General features: G+C 41.8%; 1 protein-coding gene across 4 annotated transcripts in view; it reads right to left on the reverse strand.

Annotated features, from left to right (window-relative positions):
- The window catches only part of LOC118336017 (vacuolar protein sorting-associated protein 13B-like), a 313914-nt gene that overhangs the window by 220706 nt on the left and 74301 nt on the right, over positions 1-18907 (reverse strand). For all 4 annotated transcript variants that reach the window (XR_004797093.1, XM_035672549.1, XM_035672551.1 and 1 more), the window contains 2 exons: positions 6469-6603; positions 5468-5647 (listed from right to left, as the gene is read on the reverse strand). Coding sequence is in view for 3 of the 4 variants with exons in the window: in XM_035672549.1 (XP_035528442.1) it covers positions 5468-5647; positions 6469-6603 (315 nt within the window). In the remaining variant the exon portion in view is untranslated. The remainder of the gene's footprint in view (positions 1-5467; positions 5648-6468; positions 6604-18907) is intronic.

The raw sequence follows: 18907 nt of genomic DNA on the forward strand, positions 1-18907 counted from the left end.
ACACATATAGCTAATAACTGTAGATTAACTATGCACTCGTTCAGTGGACTCAAACACTCAAATCTTTCTTCCTTCCATCTGTCTAATATGAAAACAGTAATTGAGTAGAAAACAGCTTTAATATCTATTAAAGAACTAAATATGTTTAGAATTACAGCGGCCGGGGAATTCTCCAAGGATTAATTCCATGTAGCTTTCATAATTCTCTCCAATATGTTTAAATTAAGATTAAAGATCACTTTGTTCCCCTATTCCCACAGCTCCCATGGTATGGTAAAGAGATCAAAACTGGAGGGCTTTATAGGGAACATCTTTAACATTTGCTCTGCTCTCAGTGTGCTTGATTAAATGTAACATTTTGAGATCCCAGAGTTCTGAGAAAAGCATAAATCATTGTCTCGCAGCTGCTGGCGTGCCTGGGGAAAACACATGCTATCCCTCACTCTCTCTCTCTTTTTGTCTTCTCTATGATCACAAAGCCCACCCGACCCTCTTGGTCCCTCCTCCTCTGGTGCAAGTCGGGGTGGTGGACGGTGGGGAGGGGGGGAACACCTGCAGGCTGCCGCTCGCCCTGAGGTTCAGCATAAACCCCAGCTCCTCACACGCCCTCTAGCCCTCCACTCCCTCGCACTGGCCCCGTCCAAGGCCCCCTTAGTCTTTCCCATCCATCAGCAGTGACAGGCCCAAGACCAAGCCAAGGAGAATAGTCATTCAGCCAGCCAGCCAGCCACTGTCCAGGGATCAAAATGATCAAGCTGTCTCTTGAGTAGCACTGATAATTTACACTTAGTGTAGCACTGAAGGTCATTCTGTATGACATGGCAAAGGATTTCTGGTCCTAGTGAACCTTAAGGCATTGCTCTACTCTGATTAAATTTACAGATAATTTATAGATCTAATACCAGTCAAGGAATACAGGCATCAGAAGGATGATATGTCCCTGGCTCTCAGCTGGGTCCATGTGGAAGACTAACCTATGCCCTTCTGATGCAGCCTGCCAACCCAGACTGCTGCCTGCTTTGACTTAAAAGCAACTGCCTCACCCCCTGAGCTACTTGACTCGGTCTCCTCCTATAGCTGACTCACTTTCTTCTATTGTGCTTCATCCCTCACTATGTTTTTTCATGTTATTTAATAATGGCATTGATTTTTGACTATTCATTGTGTCATAATAGAGCACACACATGAATCATGTTTGGTTCTTGTGAAAAGAAAGAAAATGAAAAACAAAAATATTCAGAGAATACTTGGCTCTAGTGGTACTCTGCCACTGCCAAAAAAATCATATCGTTGTTGGGTCCATCTGGACCGACTGCTCAATTAGGAGAAATCATCTGGGACTGTCACGTTGTAATGCAAAGGGTTAATGGCAAGATATGAAATTATATATAGGCCTTTGGATCTATAAAAGAGGACATTTCAAAGCAGAACTGCTTAGTTCTTCTGCGTTCAAACCCACGCCTTTAATTGTGTTTAATTTATTAGAATGTTCCAACCTCAGCTCTGTTAAATGAAAACACATTAGTCTGGATCTGCAGGAGTGCTACAAGTGTATATGGACTCCCTCCAACCGCCACCCCTAGTCACCCAACCCAATCGCTTCATTTTCTAAGTAAATTGGAATTTTGTTTTAATTCACTGGTAAACAATTAGACAGAAAACAGATGTCACTGGCAACATTTAAAGGAACTTATCTCCTTGGTGAATTAACTTTTCATGAAAGAGCGAGTGAGACGGAGTGAAGATTAAAACATGTGTCAAAGTTGCCATTAAATTGCAGGACTATGCATTCAATTATTCAATATATCATTACTTCAGAACAGCGAAAAGTAACATTCCCCATTTGAGGTTGCTTTGAGGTTTCTAAAATTATTTCAGGCAGAAAAATGTGTCATACAAAAGAGGCCAAGGCAAAAGTGCTGTAGACTTGCACGATTGGCCATTAGTATAGAATTTAGCTGTCTATTAGTCCAAATATATTGTATCACAAGTGACCTCAGAGATATGGGCCTTTGTGAGCTCTAAAAAAAGGGAAAATGGAATAAATGGAGGAATGCCTTCTGGGATGAATTAAAGGATCCATAAGGAAAGTGCTGGCAATTTCCAGAGCCTGTCACATCCTCTAAGAAATGAGACAACACAGAGATCACACATACATGACCAGTGGGGAAACAGTGCAAGGCAAGGCTTCTCTCAATTTATAATCCACTGCAGTCAATCACACACACCAGTACATGGAAATAAGCTATATGTATGTGAAAGCACCATGGCGTGTGAGTATATATATTCAAACACTTCTGTGACTACACGTTGGTAGCTTGATGTCGATTACCAATAATCTCCCGCTTTCTTCCTTAAATAAATATTATGCTTGGAGAATTGGGCGGACAGATCCCACAGGACTGGTGTGCTTTGCGTTGCATCCCTACAAAAACCAGAAGCGACTAATCAAATGTAAAATAGAATATAAAAGTTGATTGTGGCTCATTATATCCTAATGTTTTCAGTATGTCTATGGTGTAAGGAGTTAGCTTTTCTCTTACACCCCTACCCAAGTCCTACGCTCGATGTATAATGATCACGCTTTAAGAATTTGCTAAATGGAATCAACAGAGCCACATGGGACGAATAAAATGTGTTTGATGCCAAGGCCAAGTGCTCCAACAATTCAGAAATGTCATGATCACAAAATGTTGAACCTCTAAGTCGGTCCTATGGGAGCAAAGGGTGCAGCCCATTCTGCGTGGTGCTACTCCACCTTTCATCTCTGGCTGAATGAGGCGTTGCATCCATCATTCCATTAACACTGCTCTAACAGGCTCCCAGTCACCCTCTGGATGACAGCAGGGACACGGGACATGTGGACTGACCAAAAGCTTTGATGTAAGCCTGACCACCATACAAAACACAGACCTATAAGTAGACACCCAAAAAATGCCTGTGTGCGCGTGCACACGCACACGCACACGCACCACACACACACACAGCGCACCAGCACACAGCACAGACGACACAGCACAGCGCCACAGCCACACACCACACACACACAGAGAGAGAGAGACACACTTTGCAAGCTCTTCCTTCAGCAGCATATTTGACACAACACACACGCACAGAGAGAGAAATGTTTCAGTCTGGTGAAACTGTTAGTGTCAAGCCACGCTGCTGTCTACAGTTTTGACTGTATTGACAGGTATATGGCAGATAAAAGCAAAATTTCTGGCAGAAATACTGTGTGTGTGAGTTGTTGTGTGGCCCTTTGTGTTCAAAATATAACAAAATTTTTTTTATTGAAATTACTTTTATTCATAAAGGTTTGTTCGTTTGTACCTACCAGCAGCCAATTAGAAATTTATCTTTTGTCAGACTTCTAAGAAACTGTATGCATGAGTATTCTAGATGTGAGATTAAAAGGAAGGTTGAGAGACAGAGGAGAGATGCAGACAGCGAGAGAGAAAGCAAGAAACAAAGAACAGAAGAGTGGAAAAAAGAGGAGTAGTGAGGCAGTGATGAGAAAGAGTGCAGGCCTCCACTGCTCCACATCTGCTGGAGATATATGCAGTGCTTCTGGGAGTCAGCCCCCCCACCACACTTTCACCTTCATCTTCTTTCCCTCTCCCCCTCTTTTTGCTTCCTTTTGGTCTTCTGGTTTGTGTTCAGATCAGGTTTTAATATTCAAAAATATGTACTGTCTTTATGAGCCATTGCTTTGCTGAAATAATATGCTCTCTAAATCAAAGTAATAGTCTGAGGCTGTGCACTAAATAGAATTTACCAGAGTTCCTAAAAATATCTATCTATGTCGGTGAGGCTGTAAAGGGTGGAACAACCCCTTGTCAGAAATACAACGTTGATTTTAAAATGTACTCTTATGTCATTGCAACTTTCAGGAAATTTATTCAACGGCTGTCCTCACATTTATCAAACCGTGAGTTGCCTATGAAATGTAAGCTTTTCCCTGCCTTACATTTTCAATTTATAGCAGTGCCTTGGTGCTCTGTTCGCTAGCAATGGGACAGTGATTGACTGGGTGTCATTCAAACAGCAATGGAATTCCAGGTTTGGGATGACCTCCCAAATCCACTGTCTCAAAACCGTACTTATCTTCTTACTTCACTACGCCCCTAAGCTACAGCTGTATCTTCTCCTCACAGTCTGAAACCACCTGAGGCCTGCTCTATCGCCATCTTAGCGCTGACATGTTTAAGGCCCAGGAGCCTGATGTGATTCAGGGCCTGGTTTGGGGGTTTGTGTAAGTCAAGGCCACACGATGAATCTCCGCAGCCCTGCATTAAAAGTGATGTACAGTTGTGACTCTGTAGACAACTCTGAAAACAAATACTGGAGGTGTATTGTTTTACACTGTCACCCCAGGCTTCTCCTGTATCTGCTGTTGGGCAGGAGGGGGCTGCGGGATAACAGCCCAGAGTGTACTTTGAGACTTTGAGAGACTCATCTTTTGTGGGCTTTTAGAGACTTGGGAGCAATTGAAGGCCATGACATAGGAGAGACTGTCAAGTACATCTACTTTCAATCTTCCCTGGGAGCCCAGTAGAGCTGCTTGATAGGAGAACTAGCTGCAGTTGCAGGTGGGGAGAAAAGGCTAGTGATGACATACTGATATTCATGGCCTCATTCACAGAAGACTACAGGAGCCATCTCTGCTTGAAAGAACATTGGAGACCATGCCGTATAGATGAGGACATACCTGGCTACTGCTGTAGATACATGAGACGCACAGAGTTGTAGTCATTAAATATCCAACTTACTAAATCAAGTACTACACCACTTTGAGTTTTGGAAACTGATTTGAACATTTTTTTGTCTTCTGGAAGGGCTACTGAATAATCCCCACACCCTCCCTCTAAACACACACGCACACACCAACACACTCGCACTGACACCAGAAATATAATCTGTGGTCTAAGGACGCAATCAAAAATTGCAACCTGACATCAGTGCAGCCTTCAACAGCAATCCTCCAGTGGTTAGCTGTTGTTAGCCAGCTCAGCCCAGCGCTGACAGAGACTAACTGCTGTTTAGAGAACTCATGCTGCCTGCAAAGAGAAGAAGAGTTGCCAACCCTGCCTCAAGGATACTGGAGTGGAAAACACTTATCGGCTTTACTAAACAAATAACTGAAAGGGGGCATTGCGTGACATTATGGGAGGAAGGAAAATATGACGACCTAAACAAACCGAGACTCTTGCATTAGATCACCAATAATTGAGATGGAATATGGACTACCAGTGCCTGTAACAAGTCCAAACACCACAACCACGTCCGGAAAATGAGCTAAAAAACTAATATATCAACACAGGATGGTGATTTGTGATTTAGAAAATACACAGGTTCAGTAAGAAATTGTACCACAGAATAATGTACTTTGATAGATGAAAAGCAAGCGAAGGGGAGAGGAGAAGAGAGACTGTAGTGTATGCACGTAAAACATTTCAGCAGCTTCTACCTGAGTTCCTACAATCATCTCCTTGCTGAGGGACTTGAACAGAAAACGCCAGCAGGTCAGGGGCCAGCAAAGATTCAGGCTTGCGAATCTCGTTAAGCCAGCGGCTCATATGGAGTTCTTTGGTGTCAGATGGGCCTTGAATCAGAGGAACCAGCTTCTCCTTAACCCCCTCTCCTGAACCTAAGAGACAAGAGTTAGAGGCTAATTAGCATAGTACAAAATACCTAGTGATCAAAATCAATACAAATAACTCACATCCTCAGATGAAAAAAAATATATAATAATAATAATCTTTAATAATGTGGCCAAGAAGATACAAAATATAAAAGCAAGAGCTCTTCTCGAATGCTTCACAGACAGCCTTTTTCTCACTGCACACGTGTATAAGTCATCCATATGTTTTAGTGTCCCAGACTAAATGATAATAGGGGTACACAAAATATTGAAACTTTGTGCCTAAAGGCTTTTAATAATAAAGTAATCATGTTAAAACTAATTGTAGCATTTGTCAGAAAATCAAGAAGTCTGTCCATCAGCACAAAGAGAACATATTATTCATGTCGAAACTGCAGTGTGTTGCAACAAATATGTATATATATATATAGATGTTAATTTTGAAATAAGAAAATTAATTGCACATGCTTTTTTTCTCTGTATTTCTATATTGACAGCTGCAATAGATCTTATAATCTGCCTGACATCATTGCAGTGCAGTGCAGTTTGACCTTGTGAACTCTGTGCTATGACACTAGCTCTAATAACATCCTTGCCATCAAAGACATGGCCAGAGCCCAATGACAGCGCCCCAGGAGAAAACAGCAACTGAATCACACAGCTGGAAAGAAATCAAGACAAAGACTGAGCGGGAAAAAGAGAGGAAGAGAGACAGAGAGGAGTGTGTAAACGTATAAGTTAAAGAAAGTAAAAGAAGAGTCTAGTCGGTCTCACTCTCTCCCTCCTACACAGGCAGTAAAGTTTTAACAGGGCACAGCTGCACACACCTGGGGTCCTGGCGCACACTTTTACAGCTCCCACGGTTCCTGAGGCGCATTTCACCGTCGCACGGCTGCAGAACTTCAGCTCCAGGTTTTGGACCGAGCCCTCGAGAGTCGGTGACGGGCCTGGAGACTTCACACCTAATAAAACAAAAAAAACAAAGTGAAAATGAAGTGCAGTCCGGCAGGTTTAAACACCGCTGCCGTGGCTTCGTTAAACACTTGATTGGCCTTTAATTGTTCTTGACCCCTTTCTTTACCTCTCCGTCCCTCCCAAAGTTCTGAGAAACCAGGTGCTCTTAAACACAGGTATCACCAGGCAGAGTGTGTTGTGTTTATCTAAGCTCTGGTAGGGATAGTAGTGGTGCCCTCTGTTTCCAAGGTTAACCTGTGGTTGTGTCCCTATGCCATGATAAATATGTCAAATAAAGCTGTAAACATTTGTTAAAACAAGTGAACAGTCCCCCAAAGCTACAATCCATATAACACATTTTACTGTAATGTACGATATGCCTTTATTAGCACCTGACTTCAGTCCCTAGTAAATTTATTTTACTTTTATGTGTGTATTTATCTGTGAGTAAAAGCTGACAGGATCTGAAAGCTTACAAGGGGCACATTTTATTTGTGTTTTCCCTCTGGAATTAGAAAGCTTCCTGTGAAAACATTCGCAGTATATTGATGGGAGTTTGGATACACTACAGCAAAGTTCCGACATTACAGCCATATTGCTTTTAAAAGGTGCCCAGGAAGGATATTAAAAGAGATAAAAACCCTTAAATTGTCAAGTGCTTGTTCTAACTGTTTTACAAGTTCCCAGTAAATCCACTAGGTTGAATGACTTGAACATTTTAAATTAAATAACAGGGACTATTAGGAATATGAGTAGCAGCCCAATATAAAGGATATATCTTTCCAAAACAATATCTAATACGGTTATGTCGGCATCCAGCTTAGTGTCAGCTACAACTCACCTAACACCAGCATTACATCACAGGAGCCTCAAGTGCTCTTCACTCTATGATTATTTCTCTTAATGGCAGCCTAGTGTGGAAGAACCTTCCGTCTGCCATCTTTCCAAAATGAAACAGTTTGCACTGTGGTAAGGGGGGGGGAATTACATACTCGCCATTATGATATGTCAATGTTATTTCTATGGTGAGAGGCTATTTCAAACACATAACAGGAGGAGGAGGGAGAAATAGCTGGATGGCTAAAAGATACTGTAGAGTTTAGGGAGTTCTGTGCCAAACCGCCTGTTGAGAGAGGAGAGGAGGATCCATCCATCACATGCTACATTCTTCCAGTGAGCTGGAACTGTCCGAGGGAATCACATTAAATTCTTACATCACCTGTTCCAATAAGGCTTTACTTCTCAAAATAATCCCCTCTTACAGTGATAGCACTTCATTTCCTACAAGTGTCCATAGCGCTTTTTGACTAAGTTTACAACCCAGTGGGGCTTTTTCTGTCAAATGCTGGCCCACTGACTCTAAGATCAACAAATCACAGAGGCAGAACAAACAGCAAAGACAAACTCAAAAGAAAATATAAACACAAATACATAAAAATTGATGAAGAATAATTGAAACAGATGGATTGGTTACCAGGGATTTATCGCCTACCCGTGTGTTTTGTATTAATAAGACACAGATGAGCGGTGCTACCAGAGAGGCTATGAAAGCACAACAGCTCCTGAAGCGATGAGAAAAAAGCTGGTCTTGTCATCTATAAGCTTTCCACGTCCACTTCCTCTCTGACTATTCTGCTTCCATTTCGTTCTTCTTCCATTTTTCTCTCCCAAACTTCATTTACTCCCTTATCTTTTCCCTCTGTTCAGTCAAACTGCTACTGGTCAAATTTTTACTTACTTAGGTAATCCAAAATCTGGACTATCAATATCTTGTTTTACACCAAAATTAGCATGTATTGTTTGCAGTTGTTAATCCCAAATCAACATAAATTTATATTTTAAAGGTAGTTTTAATGTAAAACAGCAGGCCGGTGTGGATACAGCCGGGATTCAAGTGGATGCATATACACAGACAGCACATTTAACCAAGGGAATTACTGGCAATTGCTAAAATCCCTAACCACTGACTTCCCTTCTTTCTCTCTCTCAGACAAATTACCCAGCAACCTCTTCACCTGCTGTCTGAGAGGCCCTCTATCAGCCCAGATGGAAGATGGGAACGTTAATAACCCTCCCTGTGTCTCCCTGCCTGCTACTTAATACATCTGCAGGTCAAACTGAGCAGAGCTGTGCGTCTCTCTGTGGCTTTGGTTACCTGTTTCTCTATCAGCTCCCTCTGTCTATAGGACAGATGTTCTATATAAAGTGTGCAACTGCTTTATGTGAGTTATTTCATCCCAGGGCCCAAATAAACAATCGATATCTTACTCAAGGCCAGATTCTCACAACATAGTATACTGTTTTAGAAAACTGTTAAAGAAGTGGTTTGGAATTTTTTTTAATTTTCACAATGTTTGAGATGAATTTAATCATCATCTCATTTATCTGTTTACCAAATAAAAATCACCATATTTACTGTTTGAAAAGCATGTAAGTGCAAGCTCATGCACATACAGATACACACATATGTACACACAGAGACATTTGGGTTATTTGATGTGATCCAGTACCAGAGGGAAAGATAGAGAATGACACAGGCACTACATAAAAGCTAGGCTTCCTGGAAACAATATAGCTTACATATATTTGCCATAAAAGGACTGTACCAGACATTTGGCTACATTATTGAGTGTGTCCCAGTGAACCTGAAAACACATGACCCATCAACCCTAAGAACAGACCATTGTAGAGAATGGATATCCAGATCCTGTGACCAGGAAAAATGATTGCAGCGGTGATGAGTAGGCCTCCACATATACTGAGTGTTCCCTTGAGTCCTTCATTCTTTCTGGAAAAGATGGAGATGTTAAAAGAGCAAGCCAATCTGGAACATGACAGGGGCCATTCCCTCTACTCTACTTGCTCTTTGATAAATGGCACTAGGGGTATCACTATAACATATCCCCTGTTGCCCACGTAGATGTCCTAAAGGGCATGGTGCACCTGCTGGGGTGCTGGTTGTTGCGTGGGGGGGCTCTGGACAATGTTTTGTCCAGCTGTTAAGACTATAAAAAACTGGGGTACACAGGAAGAGGAAAAGCACAATGGCTGGTAGTTTGTCGACTTAGCAGTGGTATTCAGTTTGGTTTATGTATGCAAGATGCATTAGTGTGTGTATTACAGCCAGGCGTGTGTGTTGTTTCCGTGTTACTGTGTGTGACTTAGTGAGTGAATGTGTGTGGTGCTGTTACTCTTCAAGCAAGGGCAGGTGCAAGAAGTACATAAACACACAGCTAGGGGCCAAAGGCTACGGCACTCCATCAAACACTGTGAGGGCACCCATGGGCAGCTGGATTTGCCATCCTGAACGCTGAGGAGAGTGTGGAAAATACGAAGGGAACAAGATATGGATAGTCAGTAAAGAAATAAGAAAGGAAAAATGAAAAAGCACACATTGATGGGGCGGTATGGGATGTGGAGGGTCCTTTTTTGCTTTCTGCATACCTCAATAGTTGGCGTGCACATGTCTCAGTATGTCTTTGCGTGTGTGGATGTGTGTGTGTGTGTGCGCAGGACATCTGCAGACTTGAAAGCCATGTTTTACACATTCCAACATGTCCTGCTCTCATTGCTTTGAGGAATGGTATGGGAAAGTTGTTCGCCTATAATGCTAGACCAGGCGAATCTACATTTTAAAACAAGAAGCACAGTGTTTAGCGTACATTCACAAAACACTTGTGATAATACCTCAGCAATAGTAGGCGATTTTCATTTCTAATCCTATGGAAAAGTTTTCTTTTAAATTTCAAATAAGCCAGGACATTCACATGGGAACACTGAAACGTTATGAGAAGTTATATGAAGAAGGGGAAGGAATATGTTTTTTGATGTATGCTCTTGAACTTTATAAAACATCCAGAGAAACCCCATTAAGAGCTTATACAGAATTTGTAACTGCCTCAACTTCTGGAGGTGAGGCCTAAGAACTAACAATATCTGGCATTTGGTTGATGCATACTATAAGACCAAAACGAAGGTTGAAGCAGATAAGAGGAGGAGGTACAGTACAGCATACACACTGTGACTTGTGCTAAAACAGCTATTAAAGTTTAAGTTTACACCTCTACTCCACACAATCACATTAAAGTCATGAGTGAAGAGTTCCACTACTTTTCAGAAAAAAAGTCCCCTGGCACGAATTAATGCATAAGGGATCAGTTTTATATGTGATGACGATCAGCTGACAAGAGGATGTACAGTATCGCCAAACCCTAATGGGCAGGTAGACAGACAAAGACAGACAGAGCAGGAAGGAGAACCTAAAGTACTTAAAGCTCCAAGTCTGGCAATGGGCCCACAGCAGCTAGGGGTCTGACAGAAAAAAAAAAAGAGGTAGACAAGTTGGGTAGACCAAAAGCAGCCAGCTGAGCCATTAAGTGCTGATGCAGAAACAATAACTGTCTCTCCTAAGTCAGGAGGGGCTGAAGTAGAAGCAGTAAGTAGGAGCAGGAGGTCTGCTGGCATCTAGCCCAGTACTGAAACACAGCAAAAATACAGACACATGCAGAGAGTGAGACAGGGAAACAGACAAGGTGAACCAGTAGTGGTTTGTCCTGCAGTTAAAGCTGAGAAGAGAGCAGATATGGCAGTGGGTAAACACAAGTCTACAGGGGAGACTCATCACATTTAACAAAATCTCCTTTTTATACTACCAGAAGATGATTCCTAGGATAGTGGAGACTAAAGAGTCCTAAAGGTAAACCTTAAGAATGCATTCAATGTTTTTTACCAGTCCCTTGAAGAGAGTTTGTGACTTTTTCATAGAAAACGGTTTCCATTTTGCTACTTTCTAACAGCAACTGACAAAAACAGTAAATCAGCCTACAGTCACTACATAAAAGCAGTTCCAGTAAATTTGATGACCTTACACTTTGCATGGCTTATGGGGTTTGCAGGAAAACTTGCACACAGGAAGTGTTTCATTTTATTTCAAGTAGCAGCAAATGTTTTTAAATTAATGAAACTGGGCAGTTTACATGTGATAGCTACCATTGCTAAATAACCACACACACGGCCAGAGTTTGGTTTATTCAAGTAAGTAGAAACCTCCATCAACAGTCAGTTCTTCTACACCTACATGTCCAGAGGCAAGACCTTTAACTAAAGAACCCTCTCAATGCAGCTGGGTAGACAGACAGAGTAAGAGGCAAACAAACAAGTGTCTACATTAGAGCTGCAGCGATAAGTCAACTAATCTGTTGATCGGCAGAAAAATAATCACCAAGTTTTCATAAATGATTAATGCAAAATAGGGATTTTTTTTTTTGCTTTTGCCTGTTTTATATTGCATTAAACTGAATATCTGTCTGTGAGATTTGGACTGACAAAACAAGACATTTGAAGACATCACCTTGGACCTAGAAACTGGTATGGAAACTTTCACTATTTTCTGACAATTTGTAGACCAAACAATTAACCAAGGAATCTAGTAAATAATCAGCAGATTAACTGATAATGAAAATAATTGTTAGTTGCAGCCCTAGTCTACACACACACACACAGAGAGAGAAATGCCCCCTATGAGGGATCCCAGTATAGGTGCTTTTAGCACACTGGGTAGAGGGTAGAGTGGTGGGGTACATGCAAGTGGTACTCGCTGCCTATACTATAAGGGTCGTAGTAGAAAGACAGTGATGGGGTGTAAGTGCTGGTGGTAGCGGAGGCTGGGGGTCTAATTTCCATGATTACCATCCCCTCCAGGTGCTGCCTGCCTTTCCGTCTGCCCACTAAAGCAGTGACACATGTTCTCCGCACATTGAAACCTTGGTTCTCTCTGCCACCGAATTACCACAATTAAGGAGTCTTCATGCGGAAGCAATTTGGGCAACACTAATGGGCCTAGGCAGTGGGGTTTGGAAGACTGTGAAAGAGAGGGAGGGGGGAGAAGATATATCGAGATGTAGAGCAAAACAGAGTGAAAGAGTTATAAAACAGAGAAAGATGAGAGGGAGTAGGAGAAAAGGGGAGCGACAGATAGGCGAAGAGTGATAGAGGAACATGCTGTGACATAGAGGATTCCCGCATTGCCACTTGTAAGGAGACGATTAGCCGGTGGTGAGATACGCCATTAAAACACAGTTCTGGATGAGAGGGCCTGCCTCTCAATCTCCCATATCCCCAGCCTAATGCTGCCCTGACAAATTTGGTTAACATAAGAAATGGGGGCATTCTGGCTTTGAAGTAGCAGCCAGGATGGAATACCAGTGCGGTTCCACCATGAGAGAGATGCTCGAAACTACAGACCGCAGCTAATGACGCTAAACCAGCCTCTCCGTCACTGAAATGTAACTCTGGATTACTGCTCTCTTTCTGACTCTCAAGATCTCTGTGACTCTAAAACTCACACTCACTCTTCTCAAGCCCCCCCCCCTTATGGAAGAGAATTAAAGAGAAACCAAGCAGAGAGTTCTTGTTTATCAATAATCCACTGAGATCAATATTTATGTCTCAGCTTTGCAGAGGCTGACTGTGTCTGTGTGTGGTGGTAGCCAAGACGTGACTGGGGTTTTGGTGCTGCTGAGGCACTTCAATGGGAGTTACAGTGGAAATTTATGGCCTTGTGACGTGGAGCTATGTGCTCAGTCGGCACTAGTCACTACACTTAGATGGGACGGTTGGCTCACAGCAGGGAACCAGCTCTCAGACACTACCAGATGACATAAATACAAACAGATTTATTTGGGGCTGTCATTGATTCAAGGCTTAGTAACATTCAGAGCAGTCTGCTGTGGGTGCTTTAAAGCCCAATCTACTTACAGTGCATTTTGTTTCATGTCTCAGTGATGATCTTTTGCTTTGTGTGAATGTGAACTTTTTAAACATGTTCGACAGTTATCAAGCTACTTAATTACTTCGATTTAACTATTTGTGCTATATGTAATGTACACCTTATGATTCTTATTCTTCACACCATTATTTTACTTTTGGGTCTAAGTAAAGGCTCATGTTGAGTCTCTACTTTAATAGCTTTTAGTAATGCTCCTGGTGCTTTCCTCATAGCGCAACAGCTATATTATTCATTCATTAGAGTGAATAATATTATCTGTAAATGTAGAGCCTTCACTATAATATAAAACACACCAATTTCTACCTTACCATGTACTTTGCACACCTTGACTTGTTCTCCTTAGTCTGTTTAACGCATTATCTATTGATGACACATTGTATGGGCCTACAAGCCTTTACCATGGTAATGTTTCATAAACCTCGGCCGCAGGGGGCTTTCATATCATATTTCAGTTTAACCCCCATGGGGGAGAGTCGGAGTCGAGTGTTCCAGCTTTAACTGACGAAAGCTTAAATCTACAGAAACTCTGCTCTACCCAGGCTTGGCCAGCTAACTGAAACTGCCCCACACAACTACCAACAACCAGCCAGGTTTCTAAAATGCATGAAAAATCTTTGAGATCAACTACCAATTTAAGTGCTATGCCGTGCCAATGGTATATTGGATTTAGTGGTGAGTGGAAAGATGCCTCTGAGAAACCATCAATGATTCATATCAGAGAGCAAAAATAAGAAGTTGGACGTGAAACTGGGGCTTCCAGATTCTGTTCTGGGATCATCCATGTCATCCAACATGCCTGGAATCACATCTTATTTCCCATGACAGAAAAGTGGGCTACTATTCAAACAAACAGGGGAAAGAAAATCCTTGGCACACTCTCAGTTGACTTCTGATGTCTTTTAAATATCGTCTTTCGCCAGAAGCCAGTGGATGTGTGAGGAAAAATCGAATGATGAACGGAGAATCATGGTGAGAAATGACAAGCCTGATGTCCCCTGATGAGAGTCTGAAGTACCAACCACGAGGGGGAGACGTGTGTGGGTGTGTATATGATGTTTTTTTATTTTTTTATCTGTGTGCATGTGCAAACCGTTGTTTGGTGAAAGTCTCGACTCAGCTTGAGATGTTGTTTGATGGGGGAGCAGACCTCAGGCACTTTATGTTCCTATCATCCCATTAAACATATAAATATCCATGTAATCTGATGTGCAGTTGTGGGACAACACAACACAACACAACAAACTTCTGTTTTGCATCGACTCCACTGGCTTCTCTCATTAGCTCTGGAGTGAAGTAAGCGACAGAGAAAGAGCAGAGAGCTTCAGGAAGACAAAAGAAAAGAGGAAGGCCTGAGTCTGGATTGACTTAAAACATCATCACAATCTGCCAGGAGTGGAGCGAGGGCCGTCTGTAGCTCATTGAAGTTTTCATTGACAAGAGCCGTCTCAAGTTCCATCCAAGATTTATTTATCGGTTCTCTGATGCTGACACAACGTGTTTTTAATGTCAGAAATAAGGTTGCGTATGGATGAAAAAGCCCTCTTTCTTTCCTTTCCCTCCTGCTTTCTTCCTGCCCTGATGTCAATCCGTGAAGCAGACAAGTAGACAGGCAGAAATTTCTCTCAAACCAATAAGTTACCTCTTCAAAGAAATATGGATACTTGATTGAGGGGCCAGGCCACGCTGAAACAGACATCTCAGGGTTTTCATTAAGCTTCCCATCTCTTTACTGACATTTGTGACAACCACAGACCATGAAAAAAGGCTTATGTCCTTCCTTCTTTCACTTTCATTGTGGAACAATGAAAAAGGACTATCAAAATAATCTCCATGAGCTAAGTGTATGGGCCCCATTATATGACAGGGCAAAGCTGCATGTTCCTCTGGCTTGTCTTGATTAATAGATTGGAGACATTAAGGTTGTGAGTAAGAAGACCATGTCAGCCAAAATCTGCACAGGAAAACAGTGGAAAACTGAGCGGAGAGCAACCTCCCCTGTTCAGTCTCATAGCCAGGACTGTGCTACTAACAGCTGCACCATCGACAAATGAGAGAGAAACACCACGGAGGGTGAAAAGATAGACGGGTAAGTTCTGGGACCAGACAACATTAAACGCACAGCATACCAGGGATTAGTTTACGGAGGCGACAGAGTGATATGAAAATGGACACTTTTTCCCCTCCAATAACACAGAGCTATTACCAACACTTATTATGCTGCAGCGTCACAGGGGGATTTGCGTCAGACCCATGCTCCTGAAGGCAGTTAGATCACAGGGATGTGAACTGCTGGCCATGACATGAGAAGCCTTTTTCATGCAGTGCAAAAATGCGTAAAAATTGTTGTTGACATGGTCTTCTAAAAGATTGCATTTGTTTCCAAGCAATGGGAAATATCAGTGTGAAGAAAAGTATAAATAAGTCTCCCTGACACAACCTTGAATAGTCTTGAGTCTTTTTTTCCACCTTTTTTTTCTCTATTTTTCTCCCAACCACCCCATTCCCCGTTGTATGTGTAGGGGGAACTTGTAAAAACAAAAGACTTGTTTTAATAATGATACTGTTATGAGTGAGAGCACAAGTCCTGGGCTATTATTATCAACATGCTTCTAGTCGCTATGCAGTGAGAGCATAGGCTCGCTGTATCCAAACATTCTTGCCGTCATTTGCCTTAAATGGGATCGTATGCTGTGAGTTCAGGAGTACATATAGGATTTGCTAAAGATGGAGGTGGGCATGCATCTGTGCATATCCACATTTCTTTATGTGTGTGTGTGTGTGTGTGTGTCTCTAACCTGACACTCAATTAGGTGCAAAAGCTGGGTTTAATAAAGAGAACCAATGGCCAGTTGTGTTTCTGGGCACTGAGGTCCACCCCACACTCTCAATCTCTTTATTTCCTTTTTTCTGTCACTTTTCCCCTCAACCTTTATATTCCTTCTCTCTTTCATTTTTCATTCTGCTCATTATATCGTTCACTCTCTCTCTTCCTCTTCCTCTGTTCTTTTCTCCCTATATCTGTCATGCTAAAGTTATGTCACAGCTCATATATCACCCAGCAATCATCTAGAGCACGTCTGGTGACCACCACCAACCAACTTCTACCAGACCCCCCCTCCTCTTGTCCTCGTCCGGACCACCACAGAGCTCTGTGGCCAGAAAGCCAGCTGTGGTAGCTGCATTAAAGCCGAATCCATCACTGGTGGAAATGCCAATTTTATGCTGATTTAAATGACCTTGATGTTTTGCCTTTCAAAATTCAGCATTTCTCGAGGCACTAAAAAAGGGAAGCAAGTGCAAGAACCAAAATTAAGCTCAAGCCTTCCTGCTCTGCAGGGCAAAAGAGTTTATATTGTAGAATGTTAATAGCACTGGCCTTCCTTTTGCCAACTTGGTTGTGGATCCTACACTTGTGCCTGAATGGTTCGTTTAGGAGGGACAATGTTCAGGAAAAGCCTTTTAATATGAAAAAACTGAGGCCAGTCAACAGCTAAGCCTGGCTAAAATTAAGGAAAATTTATTGATTCGCTCATGCTTACTGTAGCTGTCACTCTGATATGGCAAAGAAAACAAAACCGATTGTCCTCAAGACCATTTTAGATCATTGTGTAGTGATTGTGGTGGATGTCATTGACCTAAAATCAATAAATCAAATATTGCTCAGCTACAATTCACTTTTAGGCAAATCACACAAGCAGGAATAAACAGGCTTTGAAGCATTTCGACCACTGGCTGTGTTTAAAAGAAATGGACAGGCAAAATCATCAATCTTTTATAATGAGCTGTCTAAAGTTACTCTAAATCTGGAGCATCCCGGCCTTTCTGTGTGTCGTCTGGAGGGTTTACTGCCATGTCATGGATGCAAGGACGCAACAAAAACCTCTAATTTCGGTTTAATAAACGAGACAAAGAGTGGAAACAGAAAAAGCACACACACAGGCATGCATGCAAGCAGGCACGTGCACATGCAAACACATAAACACACATTAAGTAAGTAATTTCCCCACGGGGATTATTAAAGTATTTCTGATTCTCATTCTGATTCTGATTCTGATATGTAGGTATTAAACATCTTATTCTCACAATCACATAGTAATAATATGGGCAATATTTACAGTACATGGACAAGAGATCATTGGGTCATATTCCCCCAGTCAGAGTTGTACCATCTGTAGGTTTAAGAGCTCTCTGTGACTCATCACTGTGTACTAAGCTATAAATACATCAGTTCAAATTGAAAGACTCAGGTCCATTGGGGACGTGAGTGCATGAATCAAAATCCAATAAAGCTATCATCAACAGGGAAAAGCTGAAAAATACAATACAAAAACATACAGATTATGTATGCTCATGTCAATGTAAAGACTAAGATTGTAGGATTTGGTCAAAAATCCAACCATCTATCACAACTTTTTAAAATTGACTCTTTAAACACTGAGTGAGATTTAAGTACAGGTGGTAAGTAACAATTAAAATATAACACAAAGAGACCACAAAGAGCTAGGAGTGTAGACCAGCCATACATTCAGCCATTTATTGACACGGGTGTCAATTCTATGTAACCCTCTGCATTTCTCTTTTATTGTTTTGTACATACTGTTTGATAAACAGCTGCTTTCATTTTCAAATGTCATCACCAAAGGCACACATATGCATAGTTTGGCATGTTTTCTACAAGCTTTGGGGATAATGTGTAACAGAAACCAAACATGAGTAATGCAAATGTGAACCTTTTTTAGCCATTGGCTATTCACTTATTTGTTGAGACAATACACTGACTGAGTAAGAGAATGAGAACATAAATTTGTGCAGATTACACTGTCCCTGTCCCAAAATTAGACACACACTCACCATACTGCACAACATACTGTGCACTCACACACACAAATGCATGCAGACTCAAGTAGTGTGTGGGAGGTCACTGTGGTCAGTGTGTTGCTGATTCTGAGGTTAGCAGTGGCTAGAAGCAGTGGCGGGCAGGAATTACTGGCTCCTCTCTACTACTATTACCACTCCTGCTACTACTATGACTGCTACTGCAAACCACGAAAGCATCCTGGAAGTATAAACAAAGAGTAAGACGGGCTGGCTGCGGACAATCACTGGGGAAGAAGAGAAAATGAAAAATAATACAGGATTAGAGGAAGAAAAATGAGAAGGGTGAAAGACAGTGTATTCAGTAACAAAAGAAAAAGAGAAAAGAGTGACAGATGAGGAAAGAAGAAAGGGAGAGAAAATACATTTGGCAGAATTAGAACTGTGTAGAATGAATGGAAAGAAAGGACAACAGTAAAAAACAACACAAAGCGATTAATAGAAAAGACAGAAAACACGCAAGCAAGAAAGTGTTTTGTTGAGGCAAAAATGGGAATAACGAAGGAGGGACTGCAGCAAGGCAGAGCCGAAAAACACAGAGTGGTTGTTACCCTCACTGGGCAGCTGACGAGGCTGAGGGTTAAGGGGCACATACTGTAAGAATGCATGCACTAATGTGTGCACAAACACGCTCTCTCACACACACACAC

Source organism: Morone saxatilis, unplaced genomic scaffold, assembly GCF_004916995.1.
Source record: "Morone saxatilis isolate NCDOM2014 unplaced genomic scaffold, NCSU_SB_2.0 Contig24, whole genome shotgun sequence".
Lineage (NCBI taxonomy): Eukaryota > Metazoa > Chordata > Actinopteri > Moronidae > Morone > Morone saxatilis.